Genomic DNA, 21,578 nt, shown 5'->3' with positions numbered 1-21,578 from the left:
GTTTAAATCAATCTGATGGGCCATTTTTCAGCCTCTGTGTGACGAAGGGTGGCCAGATTCACAAGGATATTTAGGTACCTAACTCCCAGTTATTTCTGTGGGCATTAAACATCTAAAAACACTTTTTGAATTTAAACTTGCAAGGTGATATTCCTGTTCCCAGCTCAGAGCTATCCAGAAGTTGGATCTTCTGGACTTGGTTGTTAATTGTCAGGCCGAAGGCTCAACATTGTATCTTGGGGGATTAATTACAACCAGATGCTCCTGTACCTCCCTGCTGAGCAAAGCAGTGATGCCATAGTTACAGCCACTGCATTTAATTCATACTTGGAGTCAAGCACACCTGTATATGTGCAGAGTTGAAAAGCCATTAGGGAAAGGCAGCACTGAAATCATGTGTTCTGCTGCTGTTGATATGACAATAATGAATGTACTATGGATCAGGAAGATAGCAAAGCACCCCAGAGTTGTAACTCTACTACTTTCTGCCACCAGTGTATTAAATGAAGAACAATTTGTTTGATAGCTTTTCATTCAGTAGGAGGCTGTAGTTGCTGGCAGGTTTTAGCTAGAAGAGTATTTCAATAGGGCTGTCCGTGCCCAAAACATGAATCAGAATCTTAAAGGACAAGTAATGAGGAAACTCATTAAACCCAGTTGTGATGGTGAAGATAGACGGTGAGGAATCTATGAAAGTAAACGCATTGGGTATGTATGCAGAAATTACAGAGTTTGGGGAAATGAGACACAGAGAAATGCCCCTACTTGCAGCACTCATGTAGACATGTTCATGGATTTTGTTCAAGAGGATGGAGCAGTAAGCAACACCTTTTAGATTATCAACATTTCCAGCTTACTGAAGTTTATTGAAGTTTATTTTTATATGTTAAAAGCTGAAACGTGCATCTTCTCTGACAAACTTGGACATACTGAGTGTACAAAGCCCTCTGACAGGATGTTTGCACTAAAGCATGTCAACGGTGAAGGAAACCTGGCAGGGTGCCCTGCTGGGAAGGCTGATGTGACTGACCTGACTCTCTCTTGCCAAACATCCTGTAGACTTTCTTGGTGGCTTTCAGTGCCCCAGTCGTGCCAGTTGTATTCTCCATGGCAACTCTGTCACAAAAGTGACAAGACACACACTTGTTTTGTCATGAAGGGAGGAAGTGTCTGGCTATTTTGTGAGCCATGGGAGACAGGTGCTGGGGTGAGGGCTAGTTTGTGAATAGCTAGTACCAAGAAGTGAGACAGACAGCCTTGTGTGTAGGCTGCTTCTTCCTATAGGAAGGAATTTGTAAAGGAGCTAGTGGGACCCTGGCTCAGTTTTCTCTTGCGTTAGGTCTTCCCACTGGGAAGATGGTGCATAGCCTGCCTGGGCATTGTATACAGCAAAAGCCAGAGTAGTGAATGGATCCAGAGTGTTCTGAATGTTTTTCTTGGCTAAAAACACAGGAAATTCAAACGAGGGATGAAAGATGACTGAATGTTTTGGCATTAGGAGACTGACTTTCAGCCTTTGCTGTGAATGCAGAGTAAAGTATTTTGGAAATTTTCAGGATTTTTTGCTTTAAACGCCATTGAAAGCCTTTAGTTTTGTGTGCCTTTGACTGTCAGTTTCTGCATAGTGATGGACTATGTGAAGTATTCCTTAAGAGAACCTGTCTTCATTGTTTTGCTCTTCTTAACTGCTGCTGTTGTGTTTTGTTTTCTAATGAGTGCTTATGCCTGCCTGCTCTGCTGTCTGGAAGCAGAAATGTGATATTTGGGAAGGGTCTGTTTAGGAATGACCAGAGGAACATGCTGGCTTGGGCATGTGGAACAACAAAGTTAACTGAGACTCTTCAGCTGGGAAAAGAGATGGCTTAAAGGCATTATAAGCAAAGCTTGCAAAATCATGAATGGCATAAAAATTGAAATAGAAGAGGTTCATTGTGTTGTGCCTTATAAGAACTGGGCTACATCCTAAGCAAGCAAGAAGACGCTCATTATACATTTTGTAGCAGAGCTGTGTGATTCCTTTTACGTTTACCTGAGTTCACGGGAAGACTGAAGAAATCAGTACAAGATAAATCCATAAGAAGTTACTCATATAGAAATTGAAGCTGTGTCAGAATTTGACCCCTGGATCCCAAAGAGCTGGAGGTAGGGGGTGTTTGTTCTGTTTGTTCTCTTTCTTAGGCATCCAGTAATGGCTACTGACAAAACCAAAATGATACTGGGTTAGTTATCCCTTTTGTTCAGCCCTCCATGCTTATGATATGGTATGTTATTTATGTTGGGGATGAGACAAACTGTGCTAGGTTTGGTTAATTCAAATTTACTCATGGATCATGGTGTCACACTGAGTGAATTTCTGCCTAATGTGTTTGCAACGTTTGATTCGAGAAGGTTCTTCTCTTCTCCCAGGCTATCAGCCAAGGTACATCTTTGTGGACAGGCATGAGGTGTAGTGCCTGTTTTAGGCCAAATATTACAATATTTGTTGCTATAACTTGGAACAATAGGAACAGGATTTCAGGTGTACCTGACCATTTTCTGATGTCATAGGTCTCCAGTGCATCTGGAGAAGAACAGAATGCTTGAACTGAGGCATCAAGTGAAGAACAACTGTTTTGACATGACGGATACAAGACTGCAGATTTTTACTGTTTCTTATTTAATTTGAGAGCTTCACCATTGGAATGAAAACAGGCTTCTTAAGGACAGAACTACCTGGAGGGCACAAGCTCATGTCTATATTTCTACAGGCTCCCAGCAACAGCAGATTTTGTAGGAATTCTGTGATACTTCTGGGAAGCATTGCTGGGACATGCAAAGAGTTTTAGAAGTCCTGTTTTTCCCTGCTGAGCCTAACATTTTGCTTTGTTTTCCCTTCTCATTCCAGGGATGTATTTCCAGAAGGCCTCCCTGATGAATATGCCTTTGTAACTACCTTCAAATTTCGGAAGTCTTCAAGGAAAGAAGACTGGTATATTTGGCAGATTATTGACAAGTACGGCATACCACAGGTACAAGGCCCTTTGAAGCTAGCAGTAACATCCTTGTTTCTCTTTTATGGCATGAACCAGCTTTCTTGCCTTAACCTTCCACTCCTTTTCCCTTGTGGACTAGTAGAAATCCCTTTGCCTGTCTTTCAGTTCATTTTGCTTAAAATCCTTTACCTTTAATTCAAACTCTGGAGGAAGGTTTGGATAGACCTTGATTATTGTTAGCATGCAAATAGTTGTGTTAGTTGGAAAGAGAGAAGAAAATATACCATCTTTTCTCTTGAAACCACTTCTGGGTTTTTGGTTGTATTGTTCAGGTAGTTCTGTTCAGGGAAAATATTTTACCTGTTTGGGAAGAGACTGGCACAGAGATGTACTATAGACCAGTGAGCTATATCAAGTTTTTACATAGTCTTCTAGATACAACGCGAAGACATTATGGATTTCCTACTTAGGACATGGAAGTAGCACCTGTTACTGCTCCACAACCCAAGTCCTGCCTGCTGCAGAGTCTACGCTAGTAATTTTTGTCAAGTACTCTCAGGTTCACAGCAGGAAAATACCATAAGAGTCAAGTGAAGTGCTGTCTTTTCCTATATAGCTTGTTCTTAGTAGCGTGCTATAGTTTTGGGGTTCAAGTGTGCTCGAGGAGGGAATGGCTTGCTGGGCTGTATTTTTTTGTGTTCCGTACAAACATGATGCTGATGGCAATACCCATGACTCTAAACTGGGCTGTCAGCATGAAATGTTAAATGAAATGTGATTTACTGTGCTAACATGTACTCCTAATTCCCATAGAGTGCGAATATGAATATGACTCAGCATTTCTTGGAGATAGCTGAAAACTTGAACTGCTTAGGTATGGAGAGAAAAAAGCACTCAAATTTCTCAGTAATATTTTCAAAACTGCCTTAAACTGTGGTGCCAGAAGTGCCTTAGTGTCTTGTGAGCTTTGTTTCATGCAAAGTCAGTAGCAGTGTAGCCGCTATATTGCAGACCTGCATAGCTTACAGACTGCAGATACTTCTGAGCTAATACTGATCCAAGACAGCATTTCTAGCCAGCACGGTGCCCAGCTGCATGGAGATATTGGATCAGAACTGGAGTCAGCCTGCCCTGGGCTGCTTACGTCAGATGTGGCTTGGTACTGATGTGGCCAAACTCCCTCCAGCTCTGCAGCTTGTGGATGCACCATTTGTTCCTCTGGCTCTGCACTTTGCTCCATTCCCTGCTGCTTGCTTGTAACTGCCTGGCTTTGGTAAAAGAAAATATAAATTAACTAAAAGTATAATGTCTTCAAAATCCTATTTTTGCCTGCTCCATAGATTGCAACACAGTGAGGGCGTGTAGGGAGATGCTGTTAGGAGTGGCTTGTGGGGGAAGAAAGGCAGATACAGGTAGAGGGAGAAAGATAGTGGGAAGCAGTGATGGGATTTTGATTCTGCAGTGATCGGGTGGAGTGATATGATTTAATACAGAATTAAAAAGGACTTTTTTTCTACTCTAACTTGTAAATGGTTTGCTTGAGAATGGTCATTTAAATCCTCATTTCTTGTGTGTTACATTTCATTATTTTTGTCAGAAAGAAAGACATTTGATACCATCTGTCCTTAAACCCTTCTAACTTTCCTATATCCCTAGGCATTGTCTAATTAACTGGATCAGGCCAGGAATGAGTCTTCATCACCAACTTTAAGTGGCATGTTCTGTCTGTGTCCACATTGTGTAATACACAGTCCTAGGTCTCCTCTTAGCCTAAGGCATAATCATTAGTGTATGTTTCAGTTTTCTGTTCGAAACATATGAAAGTGTGAGCAGCACTACAGCTCAGCAGACTGATTTCATACCAGGCCATGAGGCATGTGTCCTTGCCCCATGGGATGGCTTAGGATATGTTAGGATATGTTAGGATAGTTACTAAAGAGCACAGAAACTGCAGGAAAGCAGTGGAGGAATGAATAACACAGAAGGATACGAAACAGGCTCAGCTTTTTCTATCTGCCTTTGGATAGATGTCTCTGATGTGTTACCACAGGCTGCCCAGGGAGGTGGTTGAGTCTCCTTCCCTGGAGCTGTTTAAGGCACAGGTGGACGAGGTTCTGAGGGGCATGGTTTAGTGTTTGATAGGAATGGTTGGATGTGATGATCCGGTGGGTCTCTTCCAACCTGGTTATTCTATGATTCCATGAATTATGCCCGAGCATTGCCTGGGAGGCATTAAGGTGGCATGTGTTGAAGCCATGCTGGAGATGGTACTCACAAGAAAAGGTCTTAGATGATCATGGGTCTGTACACAAGCCTCTGCCCTGTCCTGTCATTTTTATTGGAACAGCTGTAGGCTCCCTGTCCAGCTTCCTATCTCACACAAAACTCTGTCCTCTGTTCCTTCCTTGGGCTCCTCACCATGTGCTGTACGACCACTGACTTTGAGGTGTTAGTTGCAGTGGAAGGAAGGCGGGAGGAGGGAGGAGGCTTTGTACTTTTCAAGTAAAATCATTTCTGTCTCTCTATAGGTCTCAATACGACTGGATGGAGAGAACAAAGCTTTGGAGTACAATGCTGTTGGGCTCACCAAGGATGCTGTCAGAGTGGTCTTCCGAAATGCACGAGTCAGTGATCTTTTTGACCGCAGCTGGCACAAAATTGCCCTTAGTATTCAGTCAAAGGCTGTCTCACTTTACATAGATTGCAGACTTGTGCAGATGCTGCCTATTGAAGACAGAGAAAATATTGACATTCAAGGAAAGACTGTGATTGGCAAACGCTTGTATGACAGCGTCCCCATTGATGTAAGTACTGTGTGCGCTAATTAGAGATGGGGTAACCTTCGGGGGGTTGGAACTATCTGACCTATAATGTTGCTTCCAACTCAATCCATTCTATGATTCTATAAAAGATAATTCTGTTAAATGACTCTTGCTGTGGTTGAACTGAAGTTGAGACCTTCAGATTGGACCTGAGTGCCCAGTAGGAGTGTTAACCCAGTGTAATTTATGTGTGATTGGTTAGTGTTTTGAGATGTATAATCTTTCTTAGCTGTGCAAAATGGATGAAATGTGCATGCTAAATGTGCTAATAGCATTTCTCACACAGGGGTAAATGGTCAGAAGATGCAAGGCACAAAAGGAGAAAACAAAAATTTGTGTATAGAAAAAATTCAAGGAAGGATGAGGGTGGTCAGAATATGTCTTCTCAGACAGGAATTTGGCCAGGACACGGGGATTCACATGCCTTTTTATTAGCTTGAAAACCTGTACCAGAATTTTAATAGGTATATTCAGGTCTTATTAGCTCAGCACTCTTGGAGCATGCTGAGATATTGGTCTATTATTAATAGGGAGAGATAGACATTGACTACAAGATCCATAGAATCGCTATGAAGTTATCCCCATCTGGTTTTTGTTTGTATTCGTCTGCACTGCTTGTATCGAAGCAAAAGGACATGCGGTCTTTAATAATTTACTGTCTCTGAGACTATTGCTTTACTTTTTCTTCTAGTTTGATCTTCAGCGGATGGTTATTTACTGTGATTCTCGTCATGCTGAGCTGGAGACCTGCTGTGACATTCCCTCTGGACCAGTAAGCTTCTTTTTGTCATTTATTAATTTTCACATGAACACTCTTCGCTGAAACCTATTACATAAATCAGGGATTATATGACAGTGTGGGATTATAATTTTTTTAATGATGGTGAATGAAACCTAACTATATAATTGGTAATGTAGCAGTGCCAGAAAACGATCACTGCAGAGGGATAAGTATGAGGAATTTGAAGTTTCCAAGTTGCTCTTTCCTTGTCAAACTGTCAGGAGAAACAAAACCCTGAAATGATGATGGAACAACAGAAATTCAGCATGAAATATTCAACATGTTTCCCACCGGTTTTATTTGGGAACAGCTAAAACAGTGCCAGTTGCTGCTTAGTTTCCTGTGCCCAGTTCTCATTAGAAACTTCCACCCTCCTTTCACTGTTCTCCCCTCAGTCCTGCTTAAAGACAGTCATTGATGATTTTGCTACATTTTTCCTATTGCTTAAATGAATGGCTTTTGTGGGATTTTGTTCCTCACTAGGAGTCATGTATTTGTATGTTATTCGGTAATGCCTATGTAGTTTCTCTAAAACGAGTGGAAGAGGAAGGTTTCTAGCATCAAAGGCTTGGTCATGACATTGAGTGTTTGGGTGTAGTGCCAGGTGACGGTCCTGACAGAAGCACCTCCCCTGGAAGTGAGACCCACTGTTGGCAGTGAGCAAGTTGGCCACCTCAAGACTTTCAACTGCTCCTGTCCTGCTGGACAAAAGGTGAGTGTTGAGATGAGCGTGTTTCATTAGAGGCACGCTGGGTAGGTTTGGAAGTAGGGTGTATGACACCATGCAATGAGTTATAAGAAGGGCTGTGTTTATAAAGCACTTTAAGACCTAGAGGTAGAGAGCATTTAATAGAAAGAGTCAAACGTGTTATTCACAGGTGGGATGTCTGTACAGGTAATGGCAGTTTTCCCAGGTGTTTTCTCCCTGCCTAATTTGGTGATTTTAATCATGCTGGTAGTCCTGGTAACAACCTTGGCAACAAAGTCATTATACTTATCCAGCCTAGTTATTTGCATCCTTCTTCAAATAAAAAGGAAGAGATTCTGGAGGTAAATTCATCCACGCTGAAAAAAAAATCTCATAGCTGATAAAAACAGTGTGCAGCTTGTATTGGCTGTGACTGGGACTTCTGAGAAGTCAGCTTCATTGTCGTTGTTCTTGAGACCATGTCAGTTGTAGTCTGTTCTCCACTAAAACCTGAAAACGTTTTTGTTGTCCTCAGTTCTTGTAGGATCTAGACCCTTGATTTGTTATACAATGAGAAGATCAGTTTGAATAATTATGTTTTTTTTTGTCTTAGGGGGAGAGAGGTCCAATTGGCCCTGAAGGTCCTAAAGGTCAAAAGGTCAGTAATATGTGCTAGTTAATTTTTTTAATAAAAGCAACAACGGGAAAGCACTTTCAGAGTAAGTTGAGAAGCTGAAGATTTTGAGAAGAATCAGTTTATCATATGATCGACCTCAGATGGTTTTGGATGAGTCTGGAACTGCAGAAGACTCTCCCTATCTTTAATCTTTGGTCTAGGTGTGCATTTGAGCTTCTCTTTTGCTGCTTTATATCATTCTTAAAATGAGTATTTTCCAAAATCTTTTCCTGTAGCTTCAAAATTTTCATGTTTGCAAGTTTGTGTTATTCATGAAGTCACGCACAGCTTCCATAAGCACTGGAAAACCATGTGATGCTTCTGTGCTGTGCTTAGCAGTACTAGATATCCATATGTTAGGTAGCAGTCTCCCAGTTACACTCTACAAAATTTCCTGAGACAAGATAAAGGATTAGCCACAATCTGTTATCCTTACCAGGATTGTCTGACTCATGATGTTAAATATAGGCCACTTTCCTCGATACATTTCTTCCTAGATAACAGGGTGGGAGAGTGGCTGTGATGCTTGCTTCAAATTTCACAGTGCAACCTCTATATTATCCTGCATATTCTGCAATCTTCTTTGATATGCACACATGTGCATTCAACATATACTCATTTTCATTCTGTGCTTGGTTACTGTGAGACAATTGACTTAGAGGGAACACTTGCACTGGAAGAAAAAAGAAAGTTTCACAACATTGCAGAAGAGGTGAAAGCTGGTAGACCTGGTGATTCCTAATCTCACCATCTGTGTGATAAAAAAAGATCTTTGGAAATAACTTCTGGAAATTCAATCACTGAATTTATATCTGTTGGTGATTAAATTAATTCTATCCCTCCAAAAGTTACTCTGTTATGATGAACCACTGTTGGAGCGGAAAGGAAAAATATCTGGATCTTGGAAGGTCAGACATTCTTAGCAATGTGTGGTGGTTTTTTGTTTTGTTTTTTTTTTTTGGAAAAGCTTGCTCTGCTCTCTGCAGGGAGAAGTTTTGGATGATGAGGAGATGTGTTTTGGAATGTGTTTTCTGCTGGCATGAAAGAACATGGGCCCACTAATGCTCAGAAGTGCCTGGCTGAAACTGCACAAAATGTTTCCTTATGCTTCCACATATAAATAGCAACTTTATATTTTAATCTGTGCCAGCTTAATAATGATGGGCTGTTTCGAAGAATAGCAGTGACATGACTATTGTGAGGAAGTTGCAGAAGGGTGACAGTAATAAAAGTGCACTGCAGCAACATCTCATTGTCTTTCACCACTTAGACAAGGTCTATGTGCTGGAGAGGATGTCTGTACTGTGACATGGCACAGTGCAGGGATGCAGGAGATACTAGTCCTGCACATAATAGTGTATACACAAGCACAGCATTAGCACATTTTCTGCTGGAGATCTGAAATGCCTGTCTCACTCCTGAAGGTGGGTTGCTGAAGAGCTCTGCAGATGTATGTGACTTTTCCCTGGCTGTAGTTGTCCAAGACTTGTATAGAGCTGAGGCAGGAGTATTTCACAGTCTCAGGTTGCTGAGGATGATGCCATTTAAATCCATGCTCTCACAATAATTTGGCATGAATGTGATAATTTGAGATAAATTACTTAGCTTCTCTATCTGCTAAAAAAAGGCAAGTAACAGATTTTGCTCTTCACTTGCAAAGATATTATGTTTAAATAACATACAGTGCTCTTAACAGCAATCCTTGCATCACTATTGGAAAGGGCCAGCTGGTCACTGTCTCTGCTCTATGTGCAGGAGCTAATGTCTCTCTCCTTCTTTTTCTCTCTGTCCCAATATTAGAGCACCTGGGCTAATAAATTCTGGCTGTGAGGAAGGGAATTATATTTGGGATATTACCACTGGCACTTTATTAAGGAAAGACTAAACCTCCACAAAAATATGACTGGCTTCTGTATTATTTGATTCCATTATTGCTCTGTATACTATCTTATTTTCAAGCAGATAGGCTGGTTGGTTGGGGCAGTGAGCTAATGGTCAACAGGTTTCTGCTCTCTTCCAGCAGTGCTGTTGATCCAAGTTTAGAGAAAATCGCTTATCTGTGAGATCTGATTTTTTCCACACCATAAAAATGACAAAGCTTGTCTGCCCGTGGAAAGCTTTGCAAGTTTAGTGCATTAGACATAGTCTAGTGGGATCTATTTTTTCCTCCAGATTAGGAAGGAGTTTAAGTTTAAGAGACTTAAAAGAGATAGTTGTGTAAAAGCTTTTACAAATTTTGCTGCAGCCTACTTGAATTGACTGTGACATTGGTTTTGCATATATGTTACTTGCTCTGTGAGGAAAAAAAAAAAGTAGAAGCTTAAACAAAGAAACTTTCATGTTTCTTGTGCTTTCAAAAGCCTGTCCTTGTCTGAGGAAAAGAAAGCATAATGCCAACAAATGCTTCAGTGTCTGATGCAACTGACCACATTTTAGTGGGTATAAATCAGGACAAATTGAATAGAACCATAAAATTAAAACCTACTGTTGTGCATGTGGGGAGGTCTGGGAAGTGCAGTCCTAATGTCCAGTCTAAACTTCCCCTGATGCAGCTTGAAACCATTTCCTCTTTTCCTACCACCCAGCACTTGGGAGAAGGGACCAACACCCACCTCTGCAACCTCCTTCCAGGTAGCTGTAGAGAGCAATAAGATCTCCCCTCAGCCTCCTCTTTTCCAGGCTTCCCCAGTTCCCTCAGCTGCTCCTCATAAGACTTGTTCTTTAGCCCCTTGACCAGTTTCCTCACTCTTCTCTGGACACACTCCAGGACCACAGTTTCTTTCTTATAGTGAGGGACCCAAAACTGAACACAGTGTTCAAGGTGAGGCCTAACCAGTGCAGAGTAGAGGGGGAGACTCACTTCCCAGGTCCTGCTGGGCACACCATTTCTGATACAAGACAAGATGCTATTGGCTTTCTTGGCCCCCTGGCCACACTGCTGGCTCATGTTTAGTCGCCTGTTGACCAACACTCCCAAGTCTTTCTCTGTCAGGCAGCTTTCCAGCCACTCTTCCCCAGGCCTGTAGTGCTGCACAGGGGTTTTGTGTCCCAAGTGCAGGACTCTGCCTGTGGCCTTGTTAAACCTCATGCCATTGGCCTCAGCCTATCGATCCAGCCTGTTCAGATCCCTCTGTAGAGCCTCTCTACCCTCCAACAGACCAACACTTCCTCCCAGTTTAGTGTTGTCCACACACTTGCTAAGGGTGAACTTGATCCCCTAATTTCTGAGAATCAAGTAGGAGCTAGGTAGAGATGTGTGGGTAGAGCCCTCTGCTCGCCAGCAGTGCCTGGTGCTGGAGGAATTGAAGAAACTTGTGGCAGCACTTCACGTAGCCTTCAACTAGTCTTAGGAATAGGTATATACTGAGTCCTCCTTCACTTTTGTGACTGCAAAGCAGTATGTAAAATGTTTTGCAGGTATTTTTTTTCTGCAGTTGCTGCCTTTGGCACCACTTTTAATTCTGTATCTGATGAATATTTATGAAATGAACTGTTTTCTTTGATTCTTTATCCCTTTCACCAGCTTCCAATTGAAGAAAAAGTTTTACTTGGTTTTTTTTTTATTAACTATTCTTCTCTTTTCCACCCTATGTATTTGCTTGTCTAGTTTTCATCCGTGTAACCATCAGAATTTGTCTGTTTTCAACTGCTTTTCTTCCGTGTTCCCATCTCTCTCTTGCATTGGAGCAATCAGGGAGAGGGACTCTGTGTGTTGCACACTTCTGTGAGGGAAGGGAGGAGTTAGTTGATCATGAAAATGTAGTGTGAATGAAAACAATGGGGTTTGAATTTAAAAATAAAAATCTCTAAAATCCTGACAATATTTGCAGTTTTATTATTTCCGTATTTTAGGTGTGCACTCTCTAGGTCTTATACAAATCACCTATCCGAGTCCTTCCTGGCTTAATAGTAAATAAAAACTTTTAAAGTACCTCACAAGAGAAAGCTCTTTGCCTTACCAGTGCACTCTAAAGGCTTCTAGCAGTATTTTCTTGTGATAAACAGAATATAAAATAGATCTGAGAACACAAACATTCAATTCAGTGTAATTACAATGAGGTACATCGAGTCCTTATGGCAGGAACTGAAACCTTGGCCATAGAGACTGGTGGGACCAGATGTGTCTACAGTCTCAGTGAAATCCTTATTGCATAGCTTCCCCAAGAAAACCAAAACAATGAACCACAAAATACAAACACTAGTGTGGTATATTTCATAAATGGATCCAACAGGAAGTTGTAAGAGGAAATCTCATCTGTTATTTCTATGTCTGTCAAGAAAGAAATTAATTAACTCTGTAGTGTTAACACTTTTTCTTTTTCAAGGGAGAAAGTGGCACCCAAGGGTTTCCTGGGCTCAGAGGAGAAAAAGGAGAGCCAGTAAGTAAGAAATACCAGAAGGCTTTTATATAAGGAGATGAAAATGCCAGTATTTGTTTTCTCATTTATGGTGAGAACTTGCTCACAATGTCAGTGTGTCCTGTTGAGTATTCTCCCTCTGGTGGACCTTAATCCCAAGGGGAAGCGGATATTTCTGGCACCCACTGTCATTTCTTAGAGGAGGGGAATGGATGGGTTCCTCAGCAGATAACTGTCTTAGTATTGGCCTTCTGATTAAAATGTCCGACTTGAGTGTATTTGACTATAGAACAGCTGCACATCTAATGGGGACAGTACAGGGCAACTGAACACAAAGAAGATGCAAATCTCTCTCAACTCTCTTACATTCAGATGACCAAGATACAACTTTCCCCAGCTGCAATTAATGCAAATACCAGACAAAGTTTTCAGGAGGGAAAATCTTTAACCCTATGTAAAATTCATTCTAATTAGGGTTGTTGGCATCTTTGATTTTGGAAATGTGATATCAGGGTCTGCCCTGAATAGAAAATAAGATGTTTTCGTGGCTGCAGTAGGAGAATTGGGGATAGGTTTTCTATTTCAATTTGTCAGTGAATTATTTTCCAAGAATTTGCCCAAATAAAATGACTATGCCTTTAGTAGCTGTCCTGTGACTTGTGTGTCTGTATTTATAGACATGTTATATATGGATGGATAAATGGATGTATCTCAGATATACAACAAGGGAAACAGGATATATATTTATAGTGCTGTTTAACATCCTTGACATCAAATGTACCTTTTTTCCCTCTTCTTTCATTTCTAGGGCAGAGCCTATGGCAGAGGAGAAAAAGGAGAAAAGGTAAGATCTAATCCTTCATTGGACTGATTAAATGCAAGTCACTTGCTGTTGCCTTCCGTAGTTTAGAGGTTGCTTTTGGAGTCCACAAGATAGAAGAAATGTGATACAGTTGGTTCTTTGTGGAAAACTTTTATGTTCTGTTATGCCTTTTTCTGCAGGAAAACTTTTGAGCATTCATTGTTTTTTCCCCTTCTTGTTCTTTGAGTTTCCTTTGTGCATTGGCCATGTGAAATGCTATCAAATTGAAATCATAATCTTTGCTTTGTGTAAGCAGTAGTGAATTCATGGAGGATAATGCATTAAAGCAACTGTCTGGAAATATGAAAAACAAAGGAAAAGCATAATTTTGAGTTTATTGAATTTTCAACAGGATTAAATTTGGGTCATGAGGAGGCTGCCACACTGTTTTGTTTCACTGGGAATTTACATTAATAACCCAAAGGATACAAGCCGGAGCATTTTCTTGCTGCACATATTAGGCAGGACAGAGTGTTAAGACTTGGTGGTTAAAATTGAGGATATAGAATAACCACAAAAAATTGCTGTTATCTTTCTTGGAAAATGAATTCAATGGTGATCAACAATGGGACACAAGCAGCGTGACTGGACTAATTTGCATTAAAAAAGATCTTGGTTTCCAGGCAATTCTGTCTGCAAACATCCCATTCCCCACAAGAAATGATGCTGGAGACCTAGACTGTAGAGAAGAAGTAGCTTTCTCTCTGGAGCTTCACATCACACGTGGTTGTGGATGTTTTCCTTACCAATTTGAAGTTGTGGGGATCAAGGGAAAATGATTGGCAGGAGAGTCTAGGAGATAGATGGATGCTTTAAGGAAGAAGTCATGGTTTGTACTGAAAATGGGATTAAGATTCTGTGGAGCTGTTTTCCAGGGAGTCTGTGGCTACCCCAGTTGCTCAGGGAATTTAAAATAACATTGGATTGGGGTCTGAAAGAAAGAATGCTCTACTAGCGAGAATATGGCATTTATGGTCATTGCATCTTCTCATTTGTTCTTTCTGTGATTATGATATATTGATTGTATATAGTGGCAATGCATCATGTGAAATTACAATCTAAATGAGAGTTGCTCACTGCAGGAAATATTATCGAGTCAGGCTAGAGACATGGGGGCTATAAAGTGCACATTTCTCCATTCATCTTCCTGCAGTCCTCCTACTGACAGCTACTATTTAGCCTTTGAGACTCAGGATTCAGCCTTTGGAAACCAGCTCATGTTTGCCAGGAGGTGAAAGTTAGCAGTCTGGTGGGAAATGTGATGTTTACAATGTGAGTTGTGCTGCAGTTGAAGGAGGTTCTTGTTTTCTTATGTTTTTACCTCTGCAGAAAAGTGTTGGAAAATGTCGCTCCATCTGTATTATTGTCATGCCTAGAAAAATAGGTCTGGAAGTCTGGATTGCGGGGGGAAAAATTAAAAAGACCCCACAACATGTGCAGAACTTTGAGATGGCCAAGCAACATAGGCATAGAGATCTCAGAGTTTATGGCAACCTTGTTTTATTTATTTGGTACTCCTTCCAGCTGAGGCAGCTTGCCCATCTGTGGATCAAGTGTATTTGGTACCCAGTGTGTTTGTGCCCCATGTCTGCCCAATGGCTGAGTGTCAGAGAGCAAATATACATCAGCTGTACATTGATTACAGCTGTCTTGATTACAAAGGGCACCTGGGGATATAGAATCATACAATAGCTCAAGTTGTAAGGAACCTGTAAGGATCATCGAGTCCAACTTGCTGCTCCTCTCAGGACTACCTAAAACTAAAACATATGACTAAGAGCGCCGTGCCCCTCAGCACCTCATCCACCCATCTTTTATATACCTCCAGGGATGGTGACTCAACTGCATCCCTGGGCAGCCTGTTCCAGTGCCCAATGACCCTTTCTGTAAAGAATTTTTAAGTAGTGTCCACCCTGAACCTCCCCCGGCAGAGCTTGAGGCCATTCCCTCTTGTCCTGTCCCCTGTTACTTGGGAGAAGAGGCCAGCTCCCTCCTCTCTACAACCTCCTTTCAGGTAGTTGTAGAGAGCAATAAGGTTTCCCCTCAGCCTCTTCTTCTCAAGGCTAAACAGACCCAGTTCCTTCAGCCGCTCCTCGTAAGACTTGTTCTCCAGCCCCTTCACCAGCTTCATTGCTCTTCTCTGGACTCGCTCCAGAGCCTCAACATCCTTCTTGTGGTGAGGGGCCCAGAACTGAACACAGGATTCGAGGAGCGGTCTCACCAGTGCTGAGTACAGAGGGAGAAGAACCTCCCTGGCCCTGCTGGTCACGCCGTTTCTGATCCAAGCCAAGATGCCATTGGCCTTCTTGGCCACCTGGGCACACTGCTGGCTCATGTTCAGTCGGCTGTCAACCAACACCCCCAGGTCCTTCTCGTCCAGGCAGCTTTTTAGCCTGTCTTCCCCTTATCTGTAGCACTGCATAGGGTTGTTGCATCCAAAGTGCAGGACCCAGTATTTGGCCTGTTAAACCTCTTACCACTGGACTCAGCCCATCAATTCAGCCTGTTCAGATCCCTTTGCAGAGCCTTCCTACCCTCCAGATCGACACTTCCACCCAGCTTAGTGTCATCCGGAAACTTACTTAGGGTGCATTCAATCCCCTTATCCAGGTCAAAGACATTGAACAGGGCTGGACCCAGCACTGAGCCCTGGGGAACCCCACTGATGACAAAATCATCTCCTCACTTTAGTATTGCTGCCCAGCTCTGCTAGTACTGCAAACCTGACAGATCATGCTTTATTTTATGTAGGGTAATCATGTGAGGTCTGAGGAATTTGTTAGAGGGTAAATCCTGTGCTTTTCTGGGAGGACAGCAGAGACACCATCCTTGCTTCTCTAGGCCATTACCTCAGTTATATCACCAAGTTAAAGCCGAAATGATGCTTGTATTAGAATACATAACATGCCAAACACATCATTAGTGGTAAACCAAAAGATAGTAGAAGCTGTGGCTAAAAACCTAATTTGTGTAAATGTGAGGCCTTGTGTGACTATGAAAACCAAAATATTCTCTGTAATGGCTCAAGGAACATCCTAGCATATTTTGTTAGGCCTAAATATTTCAGCCTGCTAGAGGATGCTTTTTACATGCATGTGCAGACCAAGTAAAGTTGCATAAATATTAAATAAGAAAATAACATAATGCATATACAGGTGTTTGTGTAAACTGCTCTCAGGTGGATTTTCTGGTTAGATGTGATTCAGCTGCCACTGCTCTGTATTAGATCTTAAATTTCCACTGTTGACAGTCCTCTTTCATCCATTGGAGCATCTAATTTCTGGCATTAGGTGTATTCTGTCATACTTTTTCTCATAAATGTGTGCCTCTACTGTGTGCTCATTCACTTCTTTTGCATACACTTGCGTTATTGAATTGATTATTATACATGGACAAATATCCGATTCTATAACATGTTCACCATGAAAGGCATTGTTTTGGCTTTGTTCTGTAAGTTGTTCAAATGGAGATGGCCTGGCTCTGCAAGAGTTATAACTCAAATCTCCAAACCTCTGTTGATTCAAGGTGTTGTTGTAGGTGCAGGAGAAGAGTGAGGGCAGATGGAACACCTGCAGAGCATTTCTGAGTATGTTTCAAGCAAGACTGAGTTTCGGTGACTCTTGATCAAAGTTAGGGAAATCATGTTTGACAAGGGAGGTTCTGTACAGTACGAGGTCTGCATTCCTGGGGCACAGCCATCCACATCATGAGCCAGCCTGCCCTTCTAGTGCTTCTGTGCAAAGTTTAACTTAGAGGCTTTAAAACACTGACACTCCTGCCTTGCAAGATACAGAATATTATCCAGTGGTGCTTTAGCATCCTAAAGACCAATGGTACTGAGAAATACCTGGCTGGGAAGGTGCTCAGAAAAGGTATGATGAAAATCTGTGGAACTTTGAGTTGCAGGGAGATATCAACAGGAAATTATTTTTCACTGTTTATTCTGTTACAAATGCTAAGCAGAAGCAAACAAAACTAGCTGATGGCAAGTTTAAAATGAACAAAATTAAGTTGCTTCTTGTATGATGGAGCTCCTCTTCATAGGCTGTTCTGGAGGTTAAAATTTTGTGGTTTTAAAAGTACATATGTTTTAATTAAAGAGCGACAACTATAAACTTCTAGTCAGTACAAAGACATTATCTCTGCTTACGTTGTATTATGATTTTAGTGAGTCTCTGCAAACTGTGGGCTTCCATAAGGCCACTGCTACAAATGGGAAAGGAACTTGCTAGACCTGACTGCTGGCAGCTGTATTTAGACTTATGTATGACTCTTGAATATCCCTAGCATCCTCTTTTCTCAGGGGACATAAGTTTCTGTAGTCCATACAGGGCTTGGGCAAACACTGTCTGTAGCTCTTGATGAAGAACAGGTAACACAAGAGAGGTATAATGAAACAGCTAAGTCAAGTCACTCGTGATTTTCTACAAGAAAGAAAAAACTAACCAGGAGCACCCACCTTTTCCTGCAGAGGTGGTTGATGAAGATTTTACTATGGATTACAGTGGGACCTCTTTCACTAATGTGTTTCCAAGCTGTTCCTTTGTGCTTTATCTGTATCCCTTCATGCTAATAATCACATATGCAGCAATGAATATGGGGGACAACTTTAGTAGATTAAGTCTATATTGTCCTAACAGTGTTTGGTTTGTTATTTTTTTTATTCTCTGATAAAAATGCAGGAGGATTTTTATATGATTTCTAACAAGAATAAAGCCTCTGAAGTGGCTTGGCTTATTAGAGATGCAGTGACTGCAAGACCAAGCATAGGTAAGAAAAGCAGGCCCATAGCTAAGGCTCTGGGATAGGCTGCAGGAGACTCAGGCTTAACACATGGCTCCAACAGATTTGTTGACCTTGGGCAAAGCAGCTAGTCTTTGTTATTGTAAAATGAAGCTGGAGAACCTCTTTCCCTGTAGGCTTTGCATATCTTGACAGCTAGATCCTTCAAACAAAGGCTTTGCTTCCTCTTCCCTCCCTTGTCTTCTAAATTAGAGCTATTGCCATTTTTGGGGTTTCTGGACTAGATGTGGAAATCTACCCTGTTAGATGGAGTCTATCAATACAGAGCCCTGTGTGTTCTCTCTTTGCTTTGGGGCAGCTGAATTTAAGAAAAGTCTGACCTGAAAGCCATGTAACATTTTACCTCAGTACTGTGCTGTCAGGAGGGTTTACCAAATTAGCACAAGCAGAATTTGTCTGGGTAGGGGCTGGCTAGCATCCAGTAACTTGAGCCACAAGAAAATGAGTGCAGTTCTGCCTGCAAAAGGTGCTGCAGATATAGCTAGAGTATGATACTGCATACTGGTCTGATGGCAAAGGAGAGGTTTTGCTTGGTTATTTTTAAGGGGTGTATTTTGGGACCAGAAGGGCTGTGTGTATGGCTTGGTTGTAGGTAAGGCTCAGGCTGGAAGTGGTATTTTAGACACGCAGAGCTATAATGATGTTTGAGAGTCAGGTCCGAGTGTCAGGGTGCAGCAAGGACCAACTGTGCCCCAAAGAAGGTGGAGCTGGGAGCAATACCATGACTGGCAGGGCAGGGACCTCACCAGACAGGGCTTATACCTTAGCACCCAAACAAGGGAGCAGAATGGATCAGTGATGGTAGCCATCTTCAGCTAAGAGTCCAGATCACCAGACTGGTCTGTGGTGATGAAGCAAGTCTAAGGCCAGGCAAGATGGTGATTCTACAAGTTGGGGTCAACGTCAGCAGAGTACGTGGCCAGGCTGCTTCTGTGTAGTTGAAGCAAGAGCCAAAGATGAGGCCCTCTGCTTAAAACCATTATTTTAATGGAAAGAAGGGGAAACAACCATCTGAACTGAAAGAAGCAGAATGTGCTTTCTGTGAGGATTTACATGACGTGGAGCTTGAGCTTGCACAAACTAAGAATTAGTCCGTATTCCTGCAACTTCCGAATAAAACTGATTATTGCTCCAAGAGATGACATCTTTTTCACTGCTAAAATCTTGAGCCTGGTATAGGGGAAATGCTCCAGAGAGTTTACAGGTCTTATTTGGGCTGCTGTGGTGTTCAGACATTGTCACCAAGTCCCCAAACTCTTAAGTGCCACCCAGTTTACCCAGGACTGGCAAACCAAAGGGTGGTTCTGAGAGCCTAGAGAAGCAGCAGAAGCCTTAGCACACTGGCATTCTGGTTCGTGGATGGCACCTTTCTGCCAGCATATCTTGACAGTAACAAGATAGGAAAACATCTCCAAGTTCAGAAATATCCTTGAGTTTGAAATTTGAAATCAAAACAAAACCCCAACCATCCAGTAACTGATGCCCCTTGGAGATGGCGGCTGTAGAAACATTGCCTCCTCAACAATTTGGTCCTTAACACTCAGATCTTCTTAGTTTATTGCAGAATAAAAATTAATGTGAGCACGGCTCAAACTGACCTAGTAATGAAAAGTGAAAGTGCAATACCTGCAAGTTTTTTTCTTATTATTTTCCATGCTGGGAATCATCTCTCTTGGGAACCATTCTTAGCAACTGACTTCACCTGGTTAAGGTCACTCAGCACTTAACTGCTCAGTCCATCACTTAAACATCTGTATATTAATACTTCATCAACTTCATAAGGCTGTCATGCAGCTCACTGGAGTCATTTGTATCTGTCATTTCTTTTCTGAATCTTCTGATTAAAAGGCAAGGTGTCTTAATGTCAGCTTCTACCTCAGTACACCAACTATATTTTGAATACTCTTGTGTATGCAGGCAATTTCACTCTCATCGTTCAGCATTTCTTCAGTCCTCTTAGCTACGGTTAAAGTACATTTTTCACAACTAAACAACTATGGTTTGATGGAATTCTTTTTCTTAACAATAATTAGGGGGTTTTAGGTAAATTCTGTGGTTTTCTGTGACCCAGAATAACAGCTGCAGATTGTAATAAACAACTCAAAGCCAGATCACATACTAATTGTGCATAGTGATAACTTAATTCTCAGCAGTGCAAGAGTACTAGTAACTTGGATTTTTTAGCTTACATAAACTTAGAAAACATTTCTTTCTTTTTAGCATTGGCCACTGGCTGGCAGGTACATTGCTGGTATGTAATGACACCTACTGGCAATCAGAAGTTTGTAGTCTCCAGCACTAGTTTAAAGAATTTTTCTGCCAAGATACACTGGCTGTATGGAAAAGAAGCCCATGAGAGAGATTTGCCAAGTTTGTGCTTGCTGTGATAGAAGAGCTGGGGAGGCCACAAAATTGATTGCCTTGATTCTGTCATTGATAACTGTTGTTCAGATGTGGGATGCTCCTGGGAGTAATATCACAGTGAATAGATATGGATTAACTTGCCTTTTAGGTGAAAAATAAAAAAGCTTTCTTAGCAGTCTGGAGCATACACTCTGAAGTGGATCTTGTAGCCTAATGAATCACAGATTGCTGAAGCGTTACACAAAGCAAGTTACTATCACAGGGCTATCAAAGGCATCTTAAGTGTTCCCTGCCCCTCTCCTCACTACATATTTTCACATTTATCTAGTTAAGCAGCCATGTTTTTCACTTTCCACTGATCAAAGGTGTTGCCTGGCTGAGTTTTCTTGTTCATGGTTGGAGTGGTGCAGGTGTGTTGTTCATGAACTCTGTGAAGGTGCAGATGGAGAGGCTGGCATTCGATGTTTTAAGTGAGTTTGGGTCTCTGGAGGCTCAGTTTGTATTTCTGGCTCTGTATCAAAGAGGATCTTGTCCTTAGCTCTTCCCAGTCTTGTACTGCAGTGCTCCCACAGTAAAATGGGAATTATGACCTTTGTAAAACATTCTGAGTTGAAAAAGGTCTGGGGAGCATCATCACTTTTCAAACAAATATGTCTGGTTGGACCAAAACTGTTTATAATCTTGGCAAAGACTCGACTGAGCAGCCTCAGGTATGTTTGGCAGTCAGCACTGATGTATCACTACAAGTTATAAGTAGGTGGTGATACGTCTTCAGGCAGGATGCTGTCTCTAGTTTGGGCATGACATTTAAAGAGATACGTGGAGAGATGTTGTTCATTGCAGAGAGTAAGGAGAAGAATAGTCAGTGTTTTACAAATTTAATCAGCAGAGACTGAAAAGAATGAACTCTGTAAGATGGGGAGAAATTGTGGACTAGATGATATGGTCAAACTTGAGGAAAAGCATTTTTCATATTTCAGTAAGGCTCTGGGATAGACTCTAATGGGTGAATGTGGAGCATCAATAGCAGTAGACATTTAAGAGAACATTGAGTCTAGAGTTTGAAGACCCCAACACAATACTGACCTGCCCTAAAATGCTTTTCTCAGAGCTATTGAAATTTTTGAGGAGATCTGAAGCATCAGGATCTTCTGAAAAGCAGAGCAAAAGGCATTAACAGATTTTTCCTGTTAGGCGAAATATCAACCAGTATGTGTAAAATCATCCACAAGACCAGAACCGTTTTCTGTGT

At 41.6% G+C, this 21,578-nt stretch overlaps 1 protein-coding gene across 1 annotated transcript in view; it reads left to right on the top strand.

Moving 5' to 3' along the window:
• The window catches only part of COL22A1 (collagen type XXII alpha 1 chain), a 234,289-nt gene that overhangs the window by 95,103 nt on the left and 117,608 nt on the right, over positions 1 to 21,578 (top strand). The window contains exons 6-12 of the mRNA XM_069854706.1: positions 2,885 to 3,008; positions 5,501 to 5,776; positions 6,486 to 6,566; positions 7,174 to 7,287; positions 7,877 to 7,921; positions 12,265 to 12,318; positions 13,106 to 13,141. Coding sequence (XP_069710807.1) covers positions 2,885 to 3,008; positions 5,501 to 5,776; positions 6,486 to 6,566; positions 7,174 to 7,287; positions 7,877 to 7,921; positions 12,265 to 12,318; positions 13,106 to 13,141 — 730 coding nt within the window. The remainder of the gene's footprint in view (positions 1 to 2,884; positions 3,009 to 5,500; positions 5,777 to 6,485; positions 6,567 to 7,173; positions 7,288 to 7,876; positions 7,922 to 12,264; positions 12,319 to 13,105; positions 13,142 to 21,578) is intronic.

The sequence above is a fragment of the Phaenicophaeus curvirostris genome, chromosome 3, assembly GCF_032191515.1.
Source record: "Phaenicophaeus curvirostris isolate KB17595 chromosome 3, BPBGC_Pcur_1.0, whole genome shotgun sequence".
Classification (NCBI taxonomy): Eukaryota; Metazoa; Chordata; class Aves; order Cuculiformes; family Cuculidae; genus Phaenicophaeus; species Phaenicophaeus curvirostris.
This window is presented reverse-complemented; position numbering and strand designations above follow the sequence as displayed.